Consider the following 24,463-nt stretch of genomic DNA (forward strand, 5'->3'; position numbering starts at 1 on the left):
ACCCCTACCCAATATGCATTTGGCCTAGTGGTGTCAGCAGAACTCATTCTGACAGCTGTTCCCTGGCCTGAGTGCCTTACGAGATGCCAGGATGATGACCACTGGTGGGGATGAAGATGAGGATGATGATACACTTCAGGTTTTTCTGCAAGGGATTGTGTGAGTATATGAATGCTCAGACACTCATTCTGTATCATCTCTATCTACCTGGCTGAGTGGGAGTGTGACACTATTGCAAATACAGAAAGTTCTGTCAAAGTGTGAGTGTTGCACTTATACACGTCGGTATTCCCAATTCTAATAACACTGGGCCTGGTCTCGGGACTAGAACCTACCACACCTCAGTGTTAATTGGGAATTCTTAAGTAATCAATCAATCAATCAATCAATCAGGCAAAACTGCTGTATGGATAAACAGAATCTTTCTGTCCCCAGAGTGGTCTATCCACACCCCCGAGAATCCAAATAAGCCACATGCGTTAAAATGATATACCTCCATACCAATACCCTTTGCTTCCAGGTTCATTTATCATCACCAAGCTGCAGTGGGGAAGACGAGAGCGTGCATGCTCCTGTTCTGAAGTACTTATTGTGTGCCATTCCAAAAGCCAATAAGACACAGCTGAAGAGATATAGCTCAGGTTCCACACTGTTGAATTTCAGACATACTGGAAGTGTGTTCTAAATGGCTAAACTGAGCAAGGAATGATAGGGAAGTCAAAAGGTGCTAATATACATATTGCATTATTTTTTCTGCACCTGTGTCGTTAGAGGACCAGAACCTACAATAAACTGAGAATGTGGAGTTGCCTGTTTTGATTTTTATTTAGTAACAGTAGTGGAGCCAGCCTGTCATTTCTGCTGCTAGTTCCGGGCAAATATATACTTGTTCTCCATCTGGACTGCCACTGAGTACCGCCACTAACTAATGGAAGTACCCCTTACCCCCTAAAGAAAGAAAAACGCTTTGTGAAAATTACCTTATGTCTGTTCAAACATCTATTGCTGACTGCCCATCATGGTACCGGTCCCCCTCTACTTAGCCCTACTGATAGGGTAAATGAAGGAACTTTTATGTCTTCAGACTTCCCATTATGATCCACAGTGTGGTGCCCTTAAATAGCACCCTTTGTGTGTAGGTGTAATTGGCCAATGCGAAGTAGTTTCTATGGACTCCTTTTAGTAAATGCACAGCACACTGAACGTGTATGCATATAATTTATCATGTCAAAGTCATTTTATTTTACCCAGTATTGTTCTTTCCTTTCCTCTCCCCCCACAAATTATTATTCTGTGTGAATTTCCTACATAATTAAGTGGTTTGGTTGCCGTTCCAAGGTCTATAAAACGACAAAGGGAAAACTGAAATAGCTGGCTCTGAAATTGGTTTACATTCAGCAGTGCTGCCTACCATTTGCTTAGACCAGCAGATGTCAGCCTAAATTGAGAAATGGAAAAGAAATACTGTATCATAACGTTAGTGTCTCATGTACCAGATGGGAGTTTTACACAACACGGCAGGAGCAGTTAGCCAGGAGTGGTTAAAATTCAGTGTTGGGACTAGCACGGTGACACTGCAAGCACTGATAACGTTTTTTTGATTATGGAACTTAATTGTATCATAGATCAATGATAGTTTAATTTATGAGGATTGATTTTGTTAATTCAAGCAGTTCAAAAGGCACTGTTAAGGCTTCAATCCATTTAATTGTATCTGACTTGAGCTTTGCTCGCAGTATCGGAAGATAAATGACTGTATACAGCTAATACCTTTTAATTTTTCCTCTTTTTGTCTATTTATTTCGACATCTGTCATTTACTGTGAGTTACACTTAAATGAGAACTGTTAGTTATACATAGGGCCCTACCAAATTCATGGCCATGAAAAACGCATCATGGACCGTGAAATCCAGTCTCCCCTGTGAAATCTGGTCTTTTGTGTGCTTTTACCCTATACTATAGCGATTTTACCGGGGAGAGACCAGCGTTTCTCAAATTGGGGGTCCTGACCCAAAAGGGAGTTGCAGGGGGGTCGCAAGGTTATTTTAGGGGGGTTGCGGTGTTGCCACCTTTACTTCTGCGCTGCCTTCAGAGCTGGACGGCCGGAAAACGGTGACTGTTGGCCAGGTGCCCAGCTCTGAAGGCAGCGCCCTGCCAGCAGCAGTGCAGAGGTAAGGGTGGCAATACCATACCATGCCATCCTTACTTCACACTGCTGCCTTCAGAGCTGGGCGGCCGAAGAATGGCGGCTTCTGACTGAGGGCCCAACTCTGCAGGCAGCAGCGCAGAAGTAAGGCTGGCAATACCATACCTGCCATCCTTACTTCTGCGCTGCTGCTGGCAGCGGCTCTGCCTTCAGAGCTGGGCTCCCAGCCAGCAGCCGCTGCTCTCCAGCTGCCCAGAGCCAGCAGCAGCAGCAGTGCAGAAGGAAGGATAGCAGTACCGCAAGTCCCCTATCCTAACCTTGCAACCCCCCCCCCCCACACACAACTCCTTTTTGGGTCAGGACCCCTACAATTACAACACGGTGCAATTTCAGATTTAAATAGCTGAAATCATGAAAAAATTATGATTTTTTAAATCCCATGACTGTGAAATTGACCAAAATAAACTGTGAATTTGGTAGGGCCCTAGTTATACAGGATACAGTTTGGGCTTCTGATATTTAAGCTCCAGTGGCAACCCCCCCGCCACCCTCCACTGTCATTTTACTATTACCAGATATTTGTAATAACAATTCGACAACTAACCCTTCATAAAAAATGTTTTGGTGCAGCTATATTGAATTGTACAAGAGGATGTCTGCTCAGGGAGACAGTGAGTGTATGTATGTGAGTGAGTGTGAGAGAGAGAGACCTCCATCCTCCAGAGATGATGGTTTCAGGGTATTTCAGATGATCAGGCGGGGCATAAAACTTTCCAAAAGCTACAGACCTGGTGCAATTACCTCACATCCAGTACCAGCGAACACAACTGTTGCCAAGTCTCATGATTTTATTACAAGTCCCATGCTGTTTGGGATTTTTCCTATACCCCCAAGTCCTTAGAATCATTTTATCTGAGAAGCTCAGATTTCACTGACAATCAATCAGTGTGTAGCTCTCAAGGTTGAGGAGTAACACCTGGAAACTCGAACCTGAAAGGTTCAAAACCCAGAAGGCAAATCAAAAGAATCAAAAATGTTTTATTTTTTAAAATCTTATGAATTTTGAGCCCTCACTGATGACTTTTGAATGCTTGTGATTGGCAACACTGACTGAGCAAATCCCATGAGCAATAATAAACAAACAGTACAGGAACACCTCGCTGGCTTTAACTAGGTTGCTTTTCCAAGGGAAATCCTTTGCAGGCCCCCTTTAGCCTAGGATCAGTTCCTGGCTCCTTCCTCTAACTCTTGCCTAGCCTGACAGATGGCATGAACAACACTATCAATAGAGAGCCTGTATCCCTGCACTCTCTCTGGTGTATGCATTATACTCAGGGCCCAGTCTTGCTACAGCCTAGGCCCTTTATAATGAGATTCCACCACCACAGCCAGGCAAATCAATGAACATTTTCTCTTTGCTTGAATCTTTAATCCCAATTTACCCTAAATAGAGCCATCCCAAGTGTACATTGCTAGATGGGTGATCAACTTCGCTTGGGAGCTCAAGGAATTGGTAAAGCCTCACCATGTGACAGGCACTGCTGTACAGACTGTTCCAAAAGCAAATGAATCATCATCACCCAGTAAACAAATGTCATATCGCTGGAGATGAGAAAATGGAAAGCTTTCCTACTATGTACTTTGTTACAACAGCACAGGCAGTGAGAAGTAAGACTAGAAATGCAGGTATTGCTATTAACTTTGGTCTTGTGACTTTCAGATAAAAGACAACAACAGGCCAGTTTAGCTCATTAGAAGCCAATGGAGCTAGGCTGATGCAGACCAGCTCAGGATTCCGGCCCAATGTAAAAGAAGACTCCAGAGAAAGCTTAGTATGTGCTTCATGATTACATGCTTCCCAACCCCAAAAGCTCAAAAACCATGAGCCAGACCCCCAAATCATGAGATTTTTTTTTAAAAGGTGAAATGGTGCTTTTGGTCTGTCTTGTGATTTCTGAACTCTCCCTGCCCCTCCCCAGTTACAGGGTCACCAGCTCTCCCCCATTTGTACAGTAAAATGATTTTAGACTCCCCCGACCCCCTCTACAGGAGCTGTTGCTAACTGCCTGATGGTGCAGAGCTCCCAGCTTCTCTCCAAATCCCAAATTCTACTTAATTAATTCTGTATTCCCAGCCACATGTCTAAGCCTTGCCCCTCAGTGTACCTGTGCTTCTCCTGAAGTGGGGGAGTGGCTGCAGAGAGGTCTTCTTCTTCCCCTTCCTAGCTCCTGGATTTCTTCACTCCTTCTCAGTCAGGCCTGGCAGAGGGCAGCTGCAGCAGGGCCCAGCTCCAGGGCTTCTGTTCCCCCTTATCCCAGGCCTGGTGTTGTAGGTATGGGGAGGGGTAGACTGCCCCATTGTTCACAGGAGGGTTGGGGGAGGACTGAGCAGAATTACCCTGAACTATTGGGCTCTTTCTGCTCTCCCCTTCCCTCCCGTGAGAACAGCATGCTGCTCCCTTTCCTCTCTTCTCCCCCAACACTCCTCTGGCTCCTGAGGGGAGGTGGGAGAGCTCTGGTTGCCTCCTGCAGAAGAGCTAATTGGCTACTCTTCCTCAAGAAGCAGGGAAGCAGCCACTCAGAGGGGAGGCTTTCAGCCAAGCAGGGCTGAAATTCCCACAAGGGTTAGAAAGTCTTGTTATCCTAAGACTGGTTTCAGCAGTGGCCAAAGTCACATAACTTGCAAGGCAATCAGGAGAGTTGGCAACGCTGGCGAAGAGAACAGACTGGTTAATTTGCCCACTTACTATTGGTCTCCTCCCATGCTTTCTACAGAATTGCACCAGTCCTGGATGGAGAGCCTTTTTCTCTGCACCTTCTGTCCTTTGGAACAGCTGTCCCGTGCCTCTTCACCTCACTGTCTCTCCTCTCTTCAAATTTCAGCTGAAAACATTATGTTTTTCCCTTTGTCTATGACATAAGATCCATCTCACTTCTCTCTATTTTGTATTATTTAAATCATGATGGGGTATGATTTGTAGGAAAGGCACTGTGTAGTAAGGAGTTGTATTGTATTTTTGAGGAGATGAAAAAACAGCAACTGAAAAAAAGGAAGTGATTTGGCTTTAAAATAAATAAATGGAGAGTGGGAAAAATTTGTTCCCCCTTTTCCTCTAAAATCCTTCAGTTATGCATAGTGAAGTCTTGATCCTGCAAACATTTGGCAAATGACTTTGTTCATCTGAGTAGTCCTACTGAATTCAGTGGCACTACTCCCATAAGTGAAGTTATGCCTGTGCTTCAGAGTTTGTGGGGTCAGGCCCTTAGTGTTTGAACAGTGCACTAAAATCATACCACTAATACTCACAAATTAATTCAGCAATTCCCACTTCCTTATTTGCTGCTCATTTTCCATGTAATCAGGAAAAATGTGCTAAACAAACACCTCAGGTTGACTAGTTGAGTCACAGAATATCACCCTTTGTCAACACAAATGGACTGCCAGATTAACTGAGGACAGGGAACATCTACCCATCATTCTGTGGGAAAGAGAAATGAGCTGGAGGCACCAATGGTAGCTGGACAATAAATAAAAACCAAGCAGAAGTATTTAAGTTATTAAGGCTAAACTATTAAGAGAGGAAGGATGGTCAAGGCAACAGACTAGGCCTTGGGAAACTTGGTTTAAGTCCCTGCTGCACCACAGACTTCCTGTGTGACCTTGGGTAAATAACTCATCCTCTTTGTGCCTCGGTTCCTCTATGTAATATGGGGATGATTGTGTAATGCTGTCATGACCCCTGCCATTGGTGGGCAGGATTGAACCGGGGACCTCTGGAGCTTAATGCATGAGCTTCTACAGCATGAGCTAAAAAGCCAACTGGCTTATAGCTAAGGCTCTTTCTCTCTCTTTGGGTGGTCTCAGTGCCACTAGATGGGACATAACACCACACCTAGCAGATGTGTGGGTTACAATTGCACTGCCCAACCTCACCGGGATATGGTGAGGTAAAATGTATTAATGATTATGAGGCACAATAAGTTCCCTACAGAGGTAGCTGAAGGATGAGATCATTTTCTAATTTATTTGTTTCTGCCACTGTATTCCTCTGTTCTAGTTTGCTAAACAATTGTAATCATTCCCCATTGTTTCCCGAGACTTGTATGCATTATGAAATGCACCTCTAGGTAAGCTTCAGCCCTCTGAGTGCAAGCTAATGAATCAGTCATCTTTCTTTTGTGTTTCCTGTTTTGCTTCTTGTTCCTGCTATGTTCCATAGTCTTCTCCCTTTTCTCATCTGATTCAGCATTGCCTGCCAAGTATTGCTTTTCCTTTGTTACTTCCTGTTTTCCTGTTTTGCATATTATAATCTGTTGGCTTTGCAATGTTCAGGTTACATTGCAGTTTCTTTCCTTTCCATTTTATGGCTGCTTTCCCCCCACATCTGTTTCTCCCCCCCCCCCCCCCCGCTCACTCCTGTTATGTAGTACTTTTCATCATTATTGGCAGGATGCATCTCTCACTTAGTGCTTTTAATTTTTTTTTTTTTTGCTTGCTAAAGCTTTTTGTCCTGAATCTAGTTTGTCTCTCTCTCTCTCCATCTCGCATTTTCAGGTTTACATTCCTAGGCTCTGATCCCGCTGTGCGGCCGCCTGTTACAAAGCAGAGCATAGGAATCTCTGGGGAATGGCCTGTCAAATTCGTCTACTTGGCGATCAGTTACGATGGGTTGGCAGGTGGTGTGTAACTGATCACTGCATGAGCAGAAACATATTAGACTGATAGCAATGTTGCAACAATCTAAGACAGAGATTCTGTAAGAGATAGAAGCAGGAAGTTGGAGATAGAGAACTGTATGAACATTGGAGAAACAAAGAAGTGAACTCTGTTGCAATGTAATTGTACTTTCCAGAGTATCAGGGTTATTATAATCTAAATATTATTTTTAAGGGTCATGTTACTTGTTTTAATTGTAGCCAGAGAATGTGGTTTCAGTGGCACTAGAATGAGGGAAGAACACATCCACAATGTAAAGCAGCCCCCGCCCCTTTTTAATGTTTACGTTTTTCTTTTTAAGACTTGCCTTATAAACCCATTCCATGCAGTCAGACAACAAATATTTGGCAAAAAACATTGACAAATAAAGTACAATATAATTGGGCATAGGGATTTTGAGGATTGTGTTCATGTATGAAAATGTTGTTTTTGTAAGAATTTGTGGAATGTTTGTTCCCCCCCACCCAGTATTTTTTGCTAGCTGTTTATGGTGAAACTGGTGGCTATATGCAGGTCAATTAAAGTAAAGTCACAAAAGCAAGATTTAATCATATTCATAAAGAAAATGACAGAATTTCACAAGTAGGTGTACATTTTCAAAATGGTACAGAGGATTTCATTTCATGTTTTCAATTAGAATTAGTGTGGATTAAACTAGTCAGTTGGTTTAAAATTTTTCAACTAGTTCAGAAGCAGTTTCTCCTCCCTTGGTGTTCACACCTCCCTTGGTGCAGAGCACCTCACCCTCCCTGATTGAACTAACCTCGTTATCTCCATACTGATTTATACCTGCCTCTGGAGATTTCCATTACTTGCATCTGAAGAAGTGAGGTTCTTACCCACGAAAGCTTATGCTCCCAATACTTCTGTTAGTCTTAAAGGTGCCACAGGACCCTCTGTTGCTTTTTACAGATTCAGACTAACACGGCTACCCCTCTGATACTATTAATCTTTGTACAATTGAAATGTTGAGCAAAAATGCCTTGACATTTTGAAAGGTTTAATTAACTTAGTTTGTTTTTTCTGAATTCATGAGGAAATGTAAAGTCTCTTACTGCAACAGTTTTTTTTAAATTTTATTTCATTTGTGAATATTTTGCATAAGAAGAGCCATACTGGGTCAAACCAAAGGTCCATCTAGCCCAGTATCCTGTCTTCCGACAGTGGCCAATGCCAGGTGCCCCAGAGGGAATGACTAGAACAGGTAATCACCAAGTGATCCATCAGTAATAGAATTTTTCAGAAATGGCTCATTTGTGCTTCTGACATTAGCTGGTTCCTTTTCTTTTGCAGTGATAAGCCCTTACTGAGTCTGAGCCAAATTCTGCAATCTTTACTACAGCAAATCTCCACTAAATGTAATGAGAATTTTCATCAAATAAATATAGTAGAATTTGGTCCATAGTGTTGAGCCCTTTCTTTTTCAATTCCAAAAAGTCAAAGGACTCAGTGCCAACGAAAGATGATGTCTCACCCTGGAAGAAAGAACTCCAAGAGAGAGAGAAATGTGATTGTTTAACTGTATTACAGTGTCTGCTTTTTCATCATAAATAAATAGATTATTTTTCAAAAAATACTTTTAGCCAGGAAGGAACACAGGGCCAGATTCTCCATTGGTATGGGGCAGCATGGCTCTATTGAAGTTATTTTACATCTGCAGAGAATGTGGCCCATCATGTTCTCTTTGGACACTCTCGCTTGACATGTATTGTGTGTTTGTGGACTGATCCTATCGGGTGCAATTGTTGTCTCCTAGCTGTTGAGCACCCTCAATTCCCTTTGAAATCAGTTGGGTAGACTCTGCTTTGAGTTATGCTGGTCTAAAACGGGGTGGATTTAGGTGACCATAACTGAGAGCACAGTCTGGTCTGAGAAGAATTAAGGGCGATCAGCACCTTTGAGAAGGAGCTCAACATCTCATTTTTGGCAGGAATGAAGATGAAGGAGTCCAGATATAGCATTATGAGTGAACCACTTAGCTTCTTGAGACAAAACTTCTTGTTATATCTGGTGTATATCTTCTATATATGCTGGTGTATATCATCTCAGTGGTGTTTTTGAGATGAAACTAATGTTCACCACTCAAAATGGCCCCCGGACTGTTGAAAAGAAATGCAAAACAGTATTTAGATGGTGGAGAAAGACACTCCTCACACTTTAACTTCAGGAGATTTTCAGACCTCCCAGACTAAAATATCACTTAGGTACTTAATCAAATTTGAAATAGCTTCCCTGGGAGGTTGATAAATAAACCTGTGTATCAGCAGCATAACAATGACTGAAAATTGTGCTCCAGACTACTGAGAGAAAGCTGTGGACTCAGAACAGTGTTGGTTTAAGGATGGGGCCTTGTGGGACTTCACAGCACCTTTGTACTGAACCGGCAGAAAAAAGCATCTTACAAGCAAGGAACTGCGTATGATGCACTAACTAAGAGACTAAAACTACTAACAGGCAATATCGAGGCCCATGGAGAGATGAGCTCCCATGATCAGTTCCATCACACTCAACAGACAGATTGAGCAAGGTAAGGCATGGCAGCATGCTATTATCAGCATACATGAGCACATGTATGGACTGGTAATGTAGCTCTGCAAAGAGCGGTAATCATGCTGTGGGAAGATCAAAACACAGACAGAAATTTCTCATTAAGGTTGTTAGCTGGGAAGAAACTCTGTAATTTTGTTGTCATTGTCAGTGCTTTTTAAAATAATCTTCCTCAGAAAAGTAGCAATGTGGCGGTTGGTAAAAAAAAATTGCCCTGAATCATCAGTCTTCCCCACCCTGGACCTTTCCTTTTATTTTTCCTCAATGCTTAGGAAATAAAAATTATCCAGTTTAAAAAGGTGAAAGCAAACAAAGAGTTACATACAACATTGCCATCAGGAAAGAGTACTGCTCAATGCCAATCTAGTACTATTCACCTCAAAAGTGATTTAATTAAATAATTCTGATAATACTCCAGGGATGTAGATAAATATTATCCACATTTTACAGCTGGTGAAATTGAGGCTCTGATTCAGCATCCTTTCTTTATTCAGCCACACTCAAACTGACTGTAGATCCGGAACTCATGATTCTATGACTTCCTTCGTATAGGGCATCAGAGTGAAGTGGCACAATGAGTAGAGAAGTCCAGTGCTGAAGGCATAAACGTGAAATCTTACCCAAATTGAAGTAAGTGGCAAAACTCCCTTTGACTTCAAAGGGGTCAGGTTTTCATGCATATTCTATGGAATCTATGTACAATGTGATTTCCCCACATTTTTTAATTTGCAGATATTCACACCCTGTGTGTGTGTCTGTAATACATTAGTTCCTTCTTCCACCATAGCCTTTCCAGACCTTTGTTTTAAATCTGTACAAATAGGGCAGTCTTTTCAGCATCACTAAGCTAAAGTACTCTTGACATAAGACATTATAGTCATTCTGCATAGATCTCCTACATATGGAAGATATAGCTGTTCACATACATTTTATATTTATTCATAAATGCTCATTGGTACCTGTCACCATATTACCTGGTTCTGAAAGATTTTTTTTAAAAAGATGCCTGTATATAGTGGGCAGGCAGAATAAAACATCCTTCCTCCCGACTACAGCTGGTTGAAAATATTTGAACATTTTTGCTGTTGTTGGTAAAAAAAAAAAAAAAAAGGCATTTGAAACCCCCCCCCAACATTTTTAGTGAAAAATTGTGAACATTGTTTTGCTTTCAATTAATTTTCATGCTGTTTTTAAGATCGAAATGATTAAAATGACTATAATGTCACCTCCATTCTCTTATTGGTCACCCATAGGCAATCCAGTAGCATGTCTTGAAATCTGTAAGGATCTCACCAAAATATTTGTATACTATGTCTAATATTTTCCTACCCAAAGAAAATTTCAGTCTTTGCTGCGTCAGCATGTTCTCAGCAACGGTCACTGGGAGAGTCATTTCAGAAAAAGTCACCTGTGCAAAGTGGAGTAAAACATACTAGCAAATCATAATGGTGTTCTCATATACTTGCTTTGCACTCACTTTACACAAATGGAACTGACTGTACCTAGTGCAAGACAATGGAGAGTCAGTCCCATTCTGCACAGCTTCTATTCAGAGTAGGCCAGGAACTCCATCTGCTTCCAACCAGAGAAATGTAAATCAATCATGTGATTGAAAAAAGTAATTGTCACCAGCTCTTCCCACTTGTGCCTGAGAAATGGACCAAAACAAGCATAACAGAAGTAGGAAAAGAGGCTAAATATTTGTGTCTGAATATATGTCTCCACACAGATTAGAAAATTGTGGGTCCAACCTTTCTCCCATGAAAGCTACTCAGAGTTTTTCTATTGATTACAATGAGAGCAGAGTTGATCCCTACAGTCTTTGCAGTTAACACAGCTGAATCCATATTATGAGATGGAAACTGTTGACTATTTTGTGGTTCTAAAAAACTTAGGCACAGAAGTGAATACATTGATTCTTTAAAAACAGCCTCCACGATCTGAATCTGGACCACTTCAGATTCTGATCAGTTCAGGAAAGTATTATTCTCTCACAGACAGGTCTTTTCTTAGGTGATATTGGCATCAAAGCATTCAGCAGGTTTAAAGTTAGTCTGCCGCCCCCAGGCAGGCTAATCTGTTGAATGGAGTTCCCCTCTGTCATGTGCTGCAGGACTCCAGTGTATGTTCATGAGGGAAGTGGCAGTTCTGATCTTAGGGAAACACGCTGGTGTGCATATTTCAATAGAACCAACCCCTGCTCAGCAGAGACTGACAGTCATCTCAAAATTATATTACTCAAGTTAAGGGCATCTAGCAATCAAGGAAAGAGAGGTAAGAGCTGGAAGAGGAACTAAACAAGGGAAGGTACCAGGGCTTATTGTACTCAAACCCAGGAAGGAAATTAAAGATGGGGCTCATGTCAGGGGAGTTTGGGGGAAAGGATAAGGATAGTGGGTAGGGTAGGATTGCATGTAATTGGATTGGGAGAAAATTGGGCAGTGTTTCAGATTAGTATGGTGTCCAATAGTACTAATAACAAAAGTCTTTTCATAACGCTGATGACTAGAGTTGGTTGGGAATTTTCTATTGATATGATTTTTTTGATGGAAAAAGCTGTGTCCACAACATGGACATTTACTCTTTAATTTTCAGCCAAACATATTTTATGTTTCTCCTGTGTTTTCTGTATATGTCAGTGGGTATCTGTGCACAAACTGCACTATTGTTCAGGTCTCTGGGGCATATAGTGTTAAAGGGGGTGGTTAAACAGATACATTTTGGGCTAAATCCTGGAAGTCAATGGGATCCTTGCAGCACTCGAGCCACTGAGAATACACCCCTGTGTTCTGAGGCTTAATGCTGTCTTTTGTAAGTATAAGCAGGTAATGACACATTCTTTGACAGACACTAATCATAAACAACAAATGCACATGTATGTTTTTACCTTTTATGATAAAAATCAATAAGTAGACCAGTACTGAACTCATTTTTCCCCCCGGTAAGGAAATTTGCAGAGGGGTCAGATTGTTCAGATAGAGCCAAAGATAATTTTCCCTCTAAACATGTGTATCATTTTAGCCATTTTTAATTGCAGTCTTTTGTGGCTTTGCAACAAGGTTACAAGCTGGAATACTCTAACAGGGTCAGACACTTGCCATGCTAAATCTTCATCGATATGAAATGTACTGATTTTCAATAACGTGTTCACACAGCTTTCAAAAGACTTATGGTATTTACCAAGAACTTTTGTTCATTGCAGAGATAACACTTGTACAAATCCCATAGATTTGAATAGCAAGCTTTCTGGAAGCTGTGTATACTATTTGTAAACAGTCATATCCTTGGTTGTGCTTTGTTTGTATGTTGCATTTTCTAAGATAAGAATCCTTTATAACAACGTAGCAACCTGCCATCAAGAAGATTTTCATAAGCTTTTTGCTTAGGTATATGAAATATGTGACTGTACAGTTGGCGTTTCTGTTAGGTAACCACCCCAAATGTCTAAGTATTGGGTACTGGGGCACTGAAGTACATTTAAAGTGAACATGCTGCCGATAATATATTTCTTAGCAATTTTATTACCAAGATAACAGATTGAATTTTCTTGCTTAAACATTTACAGGATGAAACCCTATTTAAAAGGCAAAGGTTTACTAGATCTTACTCATGAAGGCAAAATGGCATTTACAACACACATTATTGCTATAGTTCAAGAAAGAGTGCCAATTTTTCACACAGAAAATGAAAAAAAAAAAGATTTCACTGCACACATTAAATATACAGCAATGTTACATTCATAGTATTTCTCATTGAACATTACTGAAACAGTGACTTGGATTAATGTGGTTCAGCAAATACAAAGGCTTCCCCCCAAACAAAACAAGAAGATTCTCCTTTTCCACCTACTTCATAGATCTCCAGAATGGTAATGATTTCACCTGGGTCAATGAAAGGGCCTGTGCATTCTAACAATAGGCTGAATGGGTAAAGAAGTGTGAAGTTGATCCATTAAGGATTAGATGAAAAATATGGACTCAAGTATCCTAGCTTCGGTATATCTGACACCCCTGAAAAGGTTAATCAAGTCTCAGAAGTTACTCAGTCACTGTGGAATGCACTCAGGATATGATCAGTCAATGAGAGTTTGATTTTACATTATAAAGCTCAGCATGGCAGGGTCCATGTCTTTATCTGTGTCTTGTACAATGCGAAGCTCAGTATCAGCACTTCATTAATAAGGATAACATAATGCTTGCAACTTCGCGGTCTTGCTAAAGACTGTTGTGGGTGACGTCCCTTTGGAAATAGTCTAAAATTGTCTTTTTGGCTTTCAGGAGTATGCATCGCTCCTGTTTATGTAGTTGAATCCTAAAGATTCAGATAAGGCTGTAATAGGACTTTCAAAAGCATGTAGGCTTCCATAGAAGAGTTTTCTCAGCCAAAAAATAAACAAAAGGAAAAGGACGGGAATGCAAGGAAGCCAATAACTCTTCTATCTACAATTCATGACAGCGATTCAGGTGCTAATTCTTGAGGCTCGTTTAGAGGAGTGAGGTGGAAAGGACATGGGGCAACGCTGCTTGTTCCGCTAGAGAAGAAGGTATACACAGTTTGCTAGAAAAAAACTGCCGATTTCAGCATGAATGATCAAAAAGATGAGGGAGAATGCATTCAGTGATAACTAGGTTTGTGTAGGTGAGGAAATGATAATGCGAGCTCCAGAGTAAATTGGATGGGCTTGTCAAAGCCAAACCAGATAATGTTGCCATGGTTATTGAGTCACCCAGATAAAGAGACCAATGTTCGCTATACTGTATAAAGGTTTGGGATAGTCTTTGTGATCCTTTATGAGGGCTTTCGGTAGATACTAATGTTCAGATGTGCAGCTGGGTATCTCTGTATCATCAGGGAAAACAAATCAAAGAGTTAAAAGGAAGGGGAAGGGATGTCAAAATGCTGTTGGAGCCATCATTTGGGACGATATCTAACAGGGTCTCATGAGAATCTAGACTGATTGATTTATCACTATTTTTTCTGCATAATGGGTAGTCTTACTGATTTTATTGATCCTCAGTTATGTTCAGTATCATGTGCTTTATTAGATCAAGTGGCTTATATACTTAGTCACATGCCCAGAAATGAGTTTTAAAGGCTGCGGCAGATACATACACATGCTGTAGAATCTGCATTTAAGTTTTTAACAGTTACACACAGGCAATTCTACTTTGTTTTATGAGTGAAATGATCATTGTGAGTTAATGCACAATATCTACTTGCAGGGAGATGCAACTTGGTGTGTATTTTTAAAAAAAAAAAAGTTATTTTCCCCCTTTATTGGTGCAATAGGAATAGCAACAATGCTACTGGGGAAGATGATTTCCAATTTATTGCTACTCAAGACCTGGATACTAATCAGAGTTCTTGGTCCATAGCTAATGAATTTGGAATTTTTGTGGCAGAAAAATTAAAACATGATGACCTATCAAGAATCTGGCTGCTGTGAGAATATAATTAGTGCCTATGAAGCTGGAGACCCAGCTCGAAGGATTTTGTGGCAAGGGCAGCAAGGGCAAAGAAAGTCACATTAAAAAGAGATGCAATCTCTGGTGGGTCATTTGAATTTCATCTGCAGGGTAATTTCCACGCCATTTAGCCATCTCCACAGCAGGAATAAAGAGGACTAAATATGTTATTAAAATGACAAAGTCGTACAAGGGGGGGATTTGGGTATGTGGGCAGTATGTTTGATGAAATTCAGTGAGAGAGTAGGATGAGTTAGTGTCAGATCAGGGATTTCAAGTGTTCACAGAAAGATACGGTACACTGGGGAGGAAGGGGCTGGAACACACACATTCAAGGTTCATGGTGTGTTGAGGATTAGTCCCATATAAGCAGAAGAGAGGATTACAAAACCACTACACTAGCATGGTTTGCAATTGTTCCCAACACTGGTGACTGCTCATTTGGATGTGTAGGTCAACGAGCTGCAGGATCTCTTTCTGACAACTTCTGCATTGTGAGATCCATTAACAAATAATTGGTGGATTTAGGCCTACAATACATGCACTGTTATTGAGGTTTTTTTCCTCCTTGAAATTCAGATTTTTAAATCTAGGCTTTTCAGAGCAAAGCATGTGCCTCACTTGTTAACTGACTGATATGGGCAAAGAAAAAGGAAGGGGCTTTCTTGCTTTCAGATCACACGGGAGTCAGAGGAAAAACAAATGCAATAGGTCAAACTGATCTGTGGTAGGTGAGATGCATTTTTTCAGTCCCAAACACGCCTACTGTTCCCCATTGGTGATGAACCCAAGGTTAGAACAGATGGTGATATCACTGTCTGCTCTCCCTTGGGGTTTTCGTCAGTTGAGAGCAGCCTCCATTTTCAGTGTAGGCTCCATGGAATCTCCTGCTGGCATCTGCTGCCAGGGGATATGATGAATCAACTCACCTCCTAACCACCCTAAGAACACCTCTACCCTGCTTGTGGTGAATGTAGCCATGTAACTCTCCTTATTTTGCTTTCTGGGCACGGCCCCTTTAACTTTCTACAGACTGCCCCTCTCCGCAGGGGGAGCTGCCATTTTATGAGGCAGGGTTAATGCAGCATATTTCAGAGGAGACATGCCTCGCCCTCTCTCATGGAGACTTTATTTTTGTTCTTTCTGGTTGTGTTGTTTTCCTTAATCTAAAGTAAACACCAGACTGCACAGGAAACATAACTGCCCACGTTTAGGGTGGACTATCTGACTGACACTCTTAAGGGAGGATTTTCTGTGGGAAGAATCCCTATCAGGGTCAGTTAGGACATAAGGTAGAGCAGACCTGGTGCAAATTTGGCCTATAATGTTTGGTCCTGCTACGTGTGGGAGTCAGAGCTTTTTGGAAGGACAAGTGCCTGTCCATCACCTTTACTTACAGAGAAAACCACTGACCTTCATTAAAATCACAAGTCCTGAACAGGGGCAGTGTTCAAATACCTTGAATTCCTAAAAAAAAAGCAGTTATGAATAGTATGCCTAGCTTTAAGCTATATTTTTGGATTATGGGACTCTAAATTAATTCTCCTTACTTCAGTGCATTTCTTTCTTTCTTATTTAAGATTCAGGTATATCTATTAATGAGTACTAAGAATAAACCTGGTGTTTTGTGACTTTCTTAGAAATAAGTTCCTGGCAAATGAAAGCAATATAATTTAGAGAGCATCCAAAACACGTTGGACCAGATTTTCAGCTGCTGTATACTGTATACTTCAATGAAACAGTGCTGATTTATAGCAATTGAAGATCTGAGCCGCAGTGAGAAAATGTATTTAAATGAGTCCGGCTAGAAGTCTGATACCCAGTGCCTTGTACCCTGTGTAGTCATTTACATCTGAGAAAAGTGAAAGCCAATTGGGAGGAAATGCTACCAGAACAAAGTTCTCTGCTCATTCATGTCATTGATAGCATTTTACACCCACTTTGCACTGGTGTAGGTGACTATAAATGGTGTCAGGCAGTGGGGAATCATTCATAGATTCATAGACTTCAAGGCCAGAAGGGACCATTATGATAATTCTAGTCTGACCTCCTGCATAACTCAGGACAAAGAACCTTATGCAATAATTTCTGTATCAAGCCCATAACTTCTGTCTGAGCATATATAATACAATATAGAATATATTTTTAAAAGATATCCAGTCCTGATTTAAAGGCTCAGTGATGGAAAATCTACCAATTCCCTAGCTAAGTTCTTCCAATAGTCAATTACCCTCACTGTTAAAATGTTGCACCTTATTTCTTGTCTGAATTTGTCTAGCATCAGTTTCCAACCACTAGATCTTGTTATGCCTTTTTCTAGTAAAGAGCTATTTGCTACCATGTTGTTTACATACAAGACAATGTACAAAATTATAAAGTAAATATATCCTTAAAATACAAAGATATTCACAAATCATATAAGGCAAAAAAGAAAATATACATAGTTTTCACTTGATGCAATAAGCTAAAGAGGAGCCCAAATTCTGAGCTGCAAAACCTATGCAACACCTCGGAAGTGAAGCGGGTTGCACAGGGAAAATCAGGTCAAAATTTGACCCACCATATCCAGATCTGGTGGCTGATTCTCCACTGCCTTGTAAAAGCACACTTACCCGTTCAAGGTGAGCACAAAACTTGACCAGATCAGAATTCTCCACTCACTTATGATGGTGATTTTTTCATATTACAGTCCCTGTGGACTCTCTTATCACAGGTGTAAATGGTTATACAAGGAACAAGGTTGTGGAGAATCAGGCCCGTGAAATTTCATCTGTCCTGCAGGATGAGAGTATCTTTCTTAGAGAAACTCTGTATTATGCAATGGAATTTACCTTGCAGGAGAGGTGGAAATTCAAGGTACAGATAAATAATTCTGCAGGCTGCTTCATTCAAAGGTAGTATTTTGCATTTATGGCTGACTTATGTACGGTACAACAAGTAACCAGTAAATGTAGTGACAGGTGGATACTTGGCTGGGATGGAGCCACTTGCCAGTCTGAGCCAGACTTCTTGACCGTAGTTTAACTCCAGTAAAGCATGCCCAGTTATTACCCTGTCAATGTACTTGTTACCGTTGACATTTTCAGACTGGAAAGCGAGCTTGTCTATTCCATCAACCACTAAATAGCCAGAGACGCGAGGACTGAATGATGCAATGGTGTACTCGAAAACATACACCCCAAGATATGGAACACGGAACTTTCCACTTGCTGGGACATAGGAAGATCCATAGTTGACATCCAGATTATTAAATCTGATGGGGCCAGGAGTCGTCATCCCATAGGTGTGAGAGGCAAAGAAAGCCACCATAGGTGCATATCTGTAAGATCCTTTGGAAAAATCTGCAAAGAGTAAAGAGTATTTCTGAGATATGTTTCTTGGTCTTTCCCTCCCACTCCCCATCTGTTGCATGATTAAAGAGGACCCATACTGTATGTCAGAGTTTCAAGTAGGAACTGAAACAGAGACAGTGTAGAAACATTTAAGGCATCTCGTCAAGTAGCTTCAACAGCTAGAATAGAAACAAAATGAATCCCTATGCACTGCAGAAAATGCACAATTAGTGCCAAGTGCACCTACAAAAGCTATATGTCAGAAACAGCAAGGGAACTTCATTGTTGACTGTATTGCATTATTATTAAGAAAAGCTTTTATTTTTCCGCTTGCCCCCACTGCAGGATCTCTTTCTTTCCCTGTGTCACAAATCTTTACACAGTGTGTATGGGTGTTCTGAAGCCAGGAATTGTGCTCACAGGCCCTAGACAAATATGGGAGAGATTTAGCACTCCTGACAACAAACGGGGGAAATAAAAATGTATGGGTTTTTTTCCCATTCCAGCTGAGCATACACGCTAATATCCCTGCTACTGTACAAATGATTTTACTCACTATTCATATGTAGTCATGAATGAGAAGCAGCCAAACAGCTGCTGCAAGTAGCATTCAAATCACATTTCATGTGGCTTGGATGTAAAATGTGTATTTATTTATTTTTAAGCTTGGCTGAACAAGAATATTTTCTGCTTTCCCTGTTACCAGTAGCATTTATGTGGCTTTCAGGGTACAGATCATTAGGTGGCCTAGAAATTCCTCTGATTTGATTGACTGGCTGAGGATCTGGCCCCAGGCTCAGTAGTAGCTAATGGGATTTACAGCACACCCCAAGAGGTGCTGGGCCCATCATTTCCCAGTGAAGGGACTTCACCATTGTGTAATAAAATTCCATCTCAGTTTGTTCAAATACATTTCTAACACCTTCCCCAGTAACCTGTCTACTCAACCCACCATGGAGCTCTCTGGGTTTGTGGCTGGCTCTGTGACCCAGACCAATTAAACCTTGTGATGTGGGCCACACTAAAATAGGGGATTATGGGTCATCAACAGGGATTAAGTCCTTCAATACTAAAGCACAGGACTCTTCTACTTGAGCTAAAGGAGTAACTTTAAGTGGTAGCAGCAGTAGTAGGCCCTTATCCTCTGTGAACCAGTCTCTAGAGGGGGCCACAAGATATTTAGACAGTGTATTATGTTCGCAAATGCTGGCTGATTAGTGCATGATGCAAATTGCTCATATGCAGGGCCGGCTCCAGGCACCAGGCAACCAAGCTGGTGCTTGGGGCGGCACCTGGAGGGGGGCGGCGCGGCGCTCGGGCCGCCCTCCCCCCCGCGCCCTCCCCCCGGCTGCCGGGGGGAGAGCGGCGAGCCCCGCCGCCGGGGGGAGAGCCGAGCCCCAGCCGGGGCTCGCCGCCCTCTCGCCGCCCTGCCCCCGGCGCTCTGGCCGCCGGGGGGAGAGCCGAGCCCCCGCCGGGGCTCGCCGCCCTGCCCCCGCCGGGGCTCGCCGCCCTGCCCCCGGCGCTCTGGCCGCCCTCCCCCCAGGGCTCCGGCCGCCCTCCCCTCCGGCGCCCTCCCCCTCGCCATCCTCGCCCCGGGGCTCCCGCCGCCCCCCCCCGGGCTCCGGCCACCCCCCCCCCCGTGGGGGGGGGGGGCGGCGGAGGCTTTTTTGCCTGGGGCGGCAAAAAAGCCAGAGCCAGCCCTGCTCATATGCATTAGTATGCTACCTTGCTAAATACTGTACTTACCTACAGTCACAGAATTTTCGTCTACCAACTTCATACTGCAGTTGACTCCTCCAAAGGGGTGGCGACAAGCACAAATAAAACTCTGCTTTTCATTGATACAGGTTCCTCCATTCTGGCAGGGGGAGGTAGTGCAGCCCAAATACTCATCTGTTTTAAAGGAAAAAAAATAACCTGAATTGTCATGGTCGCTATATTCACAAACATTAATTACAATGATGCCCACTGGGTCTTGACTAGGGCCATGCAAAACTTTTTTATCCATACTTGAAATCAGGTGAAATTCCCCTTCTGAATTTGTGTGTGAAAGTCAACCTCAGAGAGGGTTCAGTCAGAGCAGGACCTTCCCTGTCAGTCAGTCAGTCAGTCCTACCTGCACATCTTCATTCCAGGCAGCCGGTTCCAGAAGCATTCTCTCTCTCTCTCTCTCTCTCTCTCTCTCACACACACACACACACCTCTACATATCTTGTCAAGGTTGGCTAGATGAGATAAGATGGAAGATGATGTTACCTACTATGGGTGGATGGCCCAGGGTCATCTAACAAATTTGCAATTAGGCCATGGCAAGTAGGCCCATTTCTGGCCCTGAATCAGTGTCCACCAACCCACTGCAAGCTATCTCAGGGATGGCGTTCATTGCCCACCACTCCATTTGGTGTCAGCAGAACTTGGAAAGGTCACCAAATTTGGGTTTTTCTGGACCAAGAAGGGCATCAAGTTCCCATGTCTTGGAGCTCTGCCAGCTGCCCCTCTCTTATAAAGTCAACAGGATTCAGCTTGGATTCTCCTGAAGTCGTGGCGGTATGGCACAGGGACAGAGGCAATCCCTAAGACATAATATCTGAGCTCTGGAACACCATGATTTGTTCACTTAAAACCTTGCCCCTGCAATTTTGGGCATGCTACCACAGAGGCTGTTTTGAAAGTGTGTCCCAGAAATTAAAGAACGTACAAGGTTCATACTGTTCAATGGAAGGTGATGAAGATTAAGAGCTCCCAAACCACCTGCAGGCTTATGCACTTTTCTGAGCAGGGGAGCTTGCAAATTTTTCTTCTCCTGTTATATTGGTCAATCAAAGCCAAAAACCTTAGAGAACATTTTTCTTTGCTATAATTTGCGGTGCACTCGTCTCAGCCATACTATACAACAGACTCTGGTCTTAAGAGCAGAGTCCAGCAATTGAAATTGTGTATAGTCCTATGAAAAAGACAGCAAGTTGGACAACTTCTAGGTGTGTAAGAATAGGATGGTAAATTTAAAGGGGTAGTTGAGAGATGAAAGGTCCTTTCAAATAAGCTCTGATTGCCAGGGGAAGTGTTGTATTGTCTCTTTTCACAGATAACTCCATGACTGCAAATGAGGTATCTTTAGTTTCCAGCACAGCCCTTTCAGGTGCTACTGCATTTAGTCACATTATTTATATGATGAATTTTATTTCACTGAACAGAATGTTAAAGCTTTTTTCTCTTTGTGCAATGTCTCTTGAGTTTAGACTGATCAGACTTATGGACTGAAATACCAAAAAGGTTCTTGTGTATCTCATGTAATTTTTTCCTACAGTGAGTATCATCCATCACAATAGTGCTTGAAATAAAGCAATGTAAGATTGCAGTGTCAAAAGTCACAACACAGGCAGCTGAAGATGAAGCACTTGTTTGCTCCTGCCTGGATAATCGCTTTGCTCTAGATTTAATTGAAGTGACTCTTGACTCACATTTCTCAGACTCTCACAACTGCTTTTGTTGTATGTGAGGAAGGATGGATAGTGGCTGATTGTGCTGTAGTTCAAAAGCACCAGCTCCTCTGGGTGGACAGCCCAGTGTGCATGGGATGCTGAATGCATCTCAGCCTGTTAGCTGGCCTGTGTTTGTGCCTAGCTGCCGGGGACAACCAAAAAGGAACAAATAGGTCCATGAAGCAGCCAGGAGGAGAGGCCAGTGAAGCAATCTGCATTGGGGAGGAGAAGGTTGGTTAAAGGGCTGCAAAGGGAGGAACATGTGTATTGTGGAGAGTGAAGTTAAACTCATCAAGAGAGACCCTCAGATGATATAAATTGGCATAAGTCAATGGAGTTACACCAATTTACAGCATCTAAGCATCTGACCCTCCAATTCCTAGAGAGGACTAAGCCAAGTTATTAAATCATCCATAAAAAGTGAGGAATTTCCCAGAAGGAGCTCATCTTCTAGCTGTCTGCTGAAGCACCACAGTCTCTGTGCTGTGCTTGTAGCACACTATGACCCTGTCAAGCCACCAAATATTTTCCTTCTCCTTGCACCATTCAGCACTACATGACATCCCTAAACACAACTGCCATACTGCACACATCTTCTGAATGAAGGAAAGTTGCAAACAGACTTCACTTAGGGAAATGTCTCTGAGCACAGCATTTAATCTCTTTTTATTTAAGCCTTCACAAGTCACTAGGACAGGTAAGTGGAGGAGAGACTTGGCAAGGATAGTTAAATGAAAGGTTTAAATGGCAGAAATAACTGCAGAGGATAAGATAAATGAGGTTACTAGTTACATGCAATTCAGTGGGACGGAGGACAGATGTAATATTAAAGCAGAGTTCTGCTACTCTTAGTAAAGGCACACAGCCACAGTCTCTCTTTAGGGAATATTCTGCTGATTGTGGTACAAACAAATCTTCAAACAAGTAATGAAACTCTGTCAGTATCCACTGAGGTGCTATTTAGAAAGAAATCAGATATTTAATAATCTGATGGAACAGATTTTTGCAGCTGGCCTGCTTATTGAGAGGCATGAGTCCAATTATTTAATTTGGGAATGGCTTAAGAGGAAGGCATTTGGAAGTCATTTCTCAATGCTTGGTTTTCAGTAACTGTGACTGTCTAACTATCTGCAACCATTAAAAAATGGGCAGAGTTTGGGATTATCCTGAGCCAAATTGATTTCTAACACTCCCATAGGCTGTCATACCACAACGTAGTCGCAATTAGGTCAGTAGTCTGAATCTGGCCCAGTCTGACAGCGATAAAAGTAATGGCCGTTTAGTGGCACAGGCTAAATGAATTCCGGGTCTCAGTCCAGTGGCTAGATGTCCATGGCACAAAAGGCACAGATTGATTGACTCCCCTGTAGGCAATCTCAGCAGAGAGGCCAAAGCATGGAATTACGCTGTCGCCTCACTAGTAGCATTCAGGGTTGAAGCACATTGGCCTTGCAGTGGGGAGGTAGCTTGTACTGCAGTAGCTCTATCCTTACTGGTTCTTTTTTAAAACAGAGAATGTGAGTCTCCAGAACTTCCATTGCAATGCCTTTTGTGAGCACTAAATTAAAAAAAAAAAAGCCATCACCATCGCCTTTCATCTGCCTATTATTCTATCAAACTAAATATGCACAACTGAAGTATGAAGAGTCAAATTGAATTAAAATAATGATCAGTCTCTTGCAATTAAAACACTTAATGCAAAATACAAATGGGCTTATTTTACTGCAGGCTTGAATGATAAAGCAACAATGAAAGCTTAACATTTCTGTCAGGAAGAGTCAGAATTTACATGTATCAGTAAAATGTGACCCAAAATAGATCTCTAATTCCACATCTACAGACTGCAAAACTCCAACTTAACCCTCATTATGAGTGTCCCACCCCCAATGGAACAAATGGGAAGTGTGCGTTAAAATTAAATGGTCTGATATAGCTTATTGAAAGACAAAAACGTTCAGTCTGTACTGTTGTTATCCATTATTACACATACCATGCTTCTGGGAGTCTGGGCCAGAAACAATAAGGAGGAAGATAGGAAATAAAGTGGAAATATTTTTGAAACCTTAATAAACTATAACTTCTGGGATGCTTGATTCTCTGATGAACTGTGAACGATTGACTTTAGTCAGGTCCATGTGAGTGTATTGAGATGGAAGGAATGAAAATAAGATACTGGAGATGAGAACTAAGAGAAAATAACCTTTATGCTTATCTCTCCCTTTCCTGGTCTCTTGCTCTCTCTCACACAGGCACAAAATACATCACCTGCTCAAAGACTGTCATCCCACTGAAGTCGGTTACTTGGTGGAGCCATTACTTAAATATTACTTTGCATTCACCCCAAATTCCCATTATATTCAACACAAGATAGGATGAAAGGGCTTGAATTGACTCTGCTTTCCTTGTGTACAGCTGTAACCACAAATGGCTTCAGAACTGCTGTCTCCTTGATTTCAAAACCTCAGTCACAACATTGCCATTCATTTAAGTAGGGCCAAATCCTGATCACACGGAAGTCAAAGGTAATTCTACCATTGACTTCAATGGGACCAAGATTTGGCTCTAGTTGCATATGGGTTGCAGGATTAGGCTCTTGAAGCTGTCACAAAACTAAACAGAGGGCTCGTCTTCACTATGGGGAGATCGACGCCGCTGCAATCGATGCAGTGGGTGTCGATTTTGCAGGTCTAGCGAAGGCCCGCTAAATCGACAGCAGATCACTCTCTGGTCGACTCCGGTACTCCACCATTCTGAGAATAGTAAGGGAAGTCGACC

General features: G+C 42.1%; 1 protein-coding gene across 1 annotated transcript in view; it reads right to left on the minus strand.

Moving 5' to 3' along the window:
• Positions 1-17,793: 17,793 nt before the first annotated feature.
• MMRN1 (multimerin 1) overlaps positions 17,794-24,463 on the minus strand; it is a 55,605-nt gene continuing 48,935 nt past the window's right edge. The window contains exons 7-8 of the mRNA XM_065405236.1: positions 19,953-20,099; positions 17,794-18,215 (exon numbers count right to left, since the gene is read on the minus strand). Of these exons, the coding sequence (XP_065261308.1) occupies positions 17,794-18,215; positions 19,953-20,099 (569 nt within the window). The remainder of the gene's footprint in view (positions 18,216-19,952; positions 20,100-24,463) is intronic.

Source organism: Emys orbicularis, chromosome 5, assembly GCF_028017835.1.
Source record: "Emys orbicularis isolate rEmyOrb1 chromosome 5, rEmyOrb1.hap1, whole genome shotgun sequence".
NCBI lineage: Eukaryota > Metazoa > Chordata > Testudines > Emydidae > Emys > Emys orbicularis.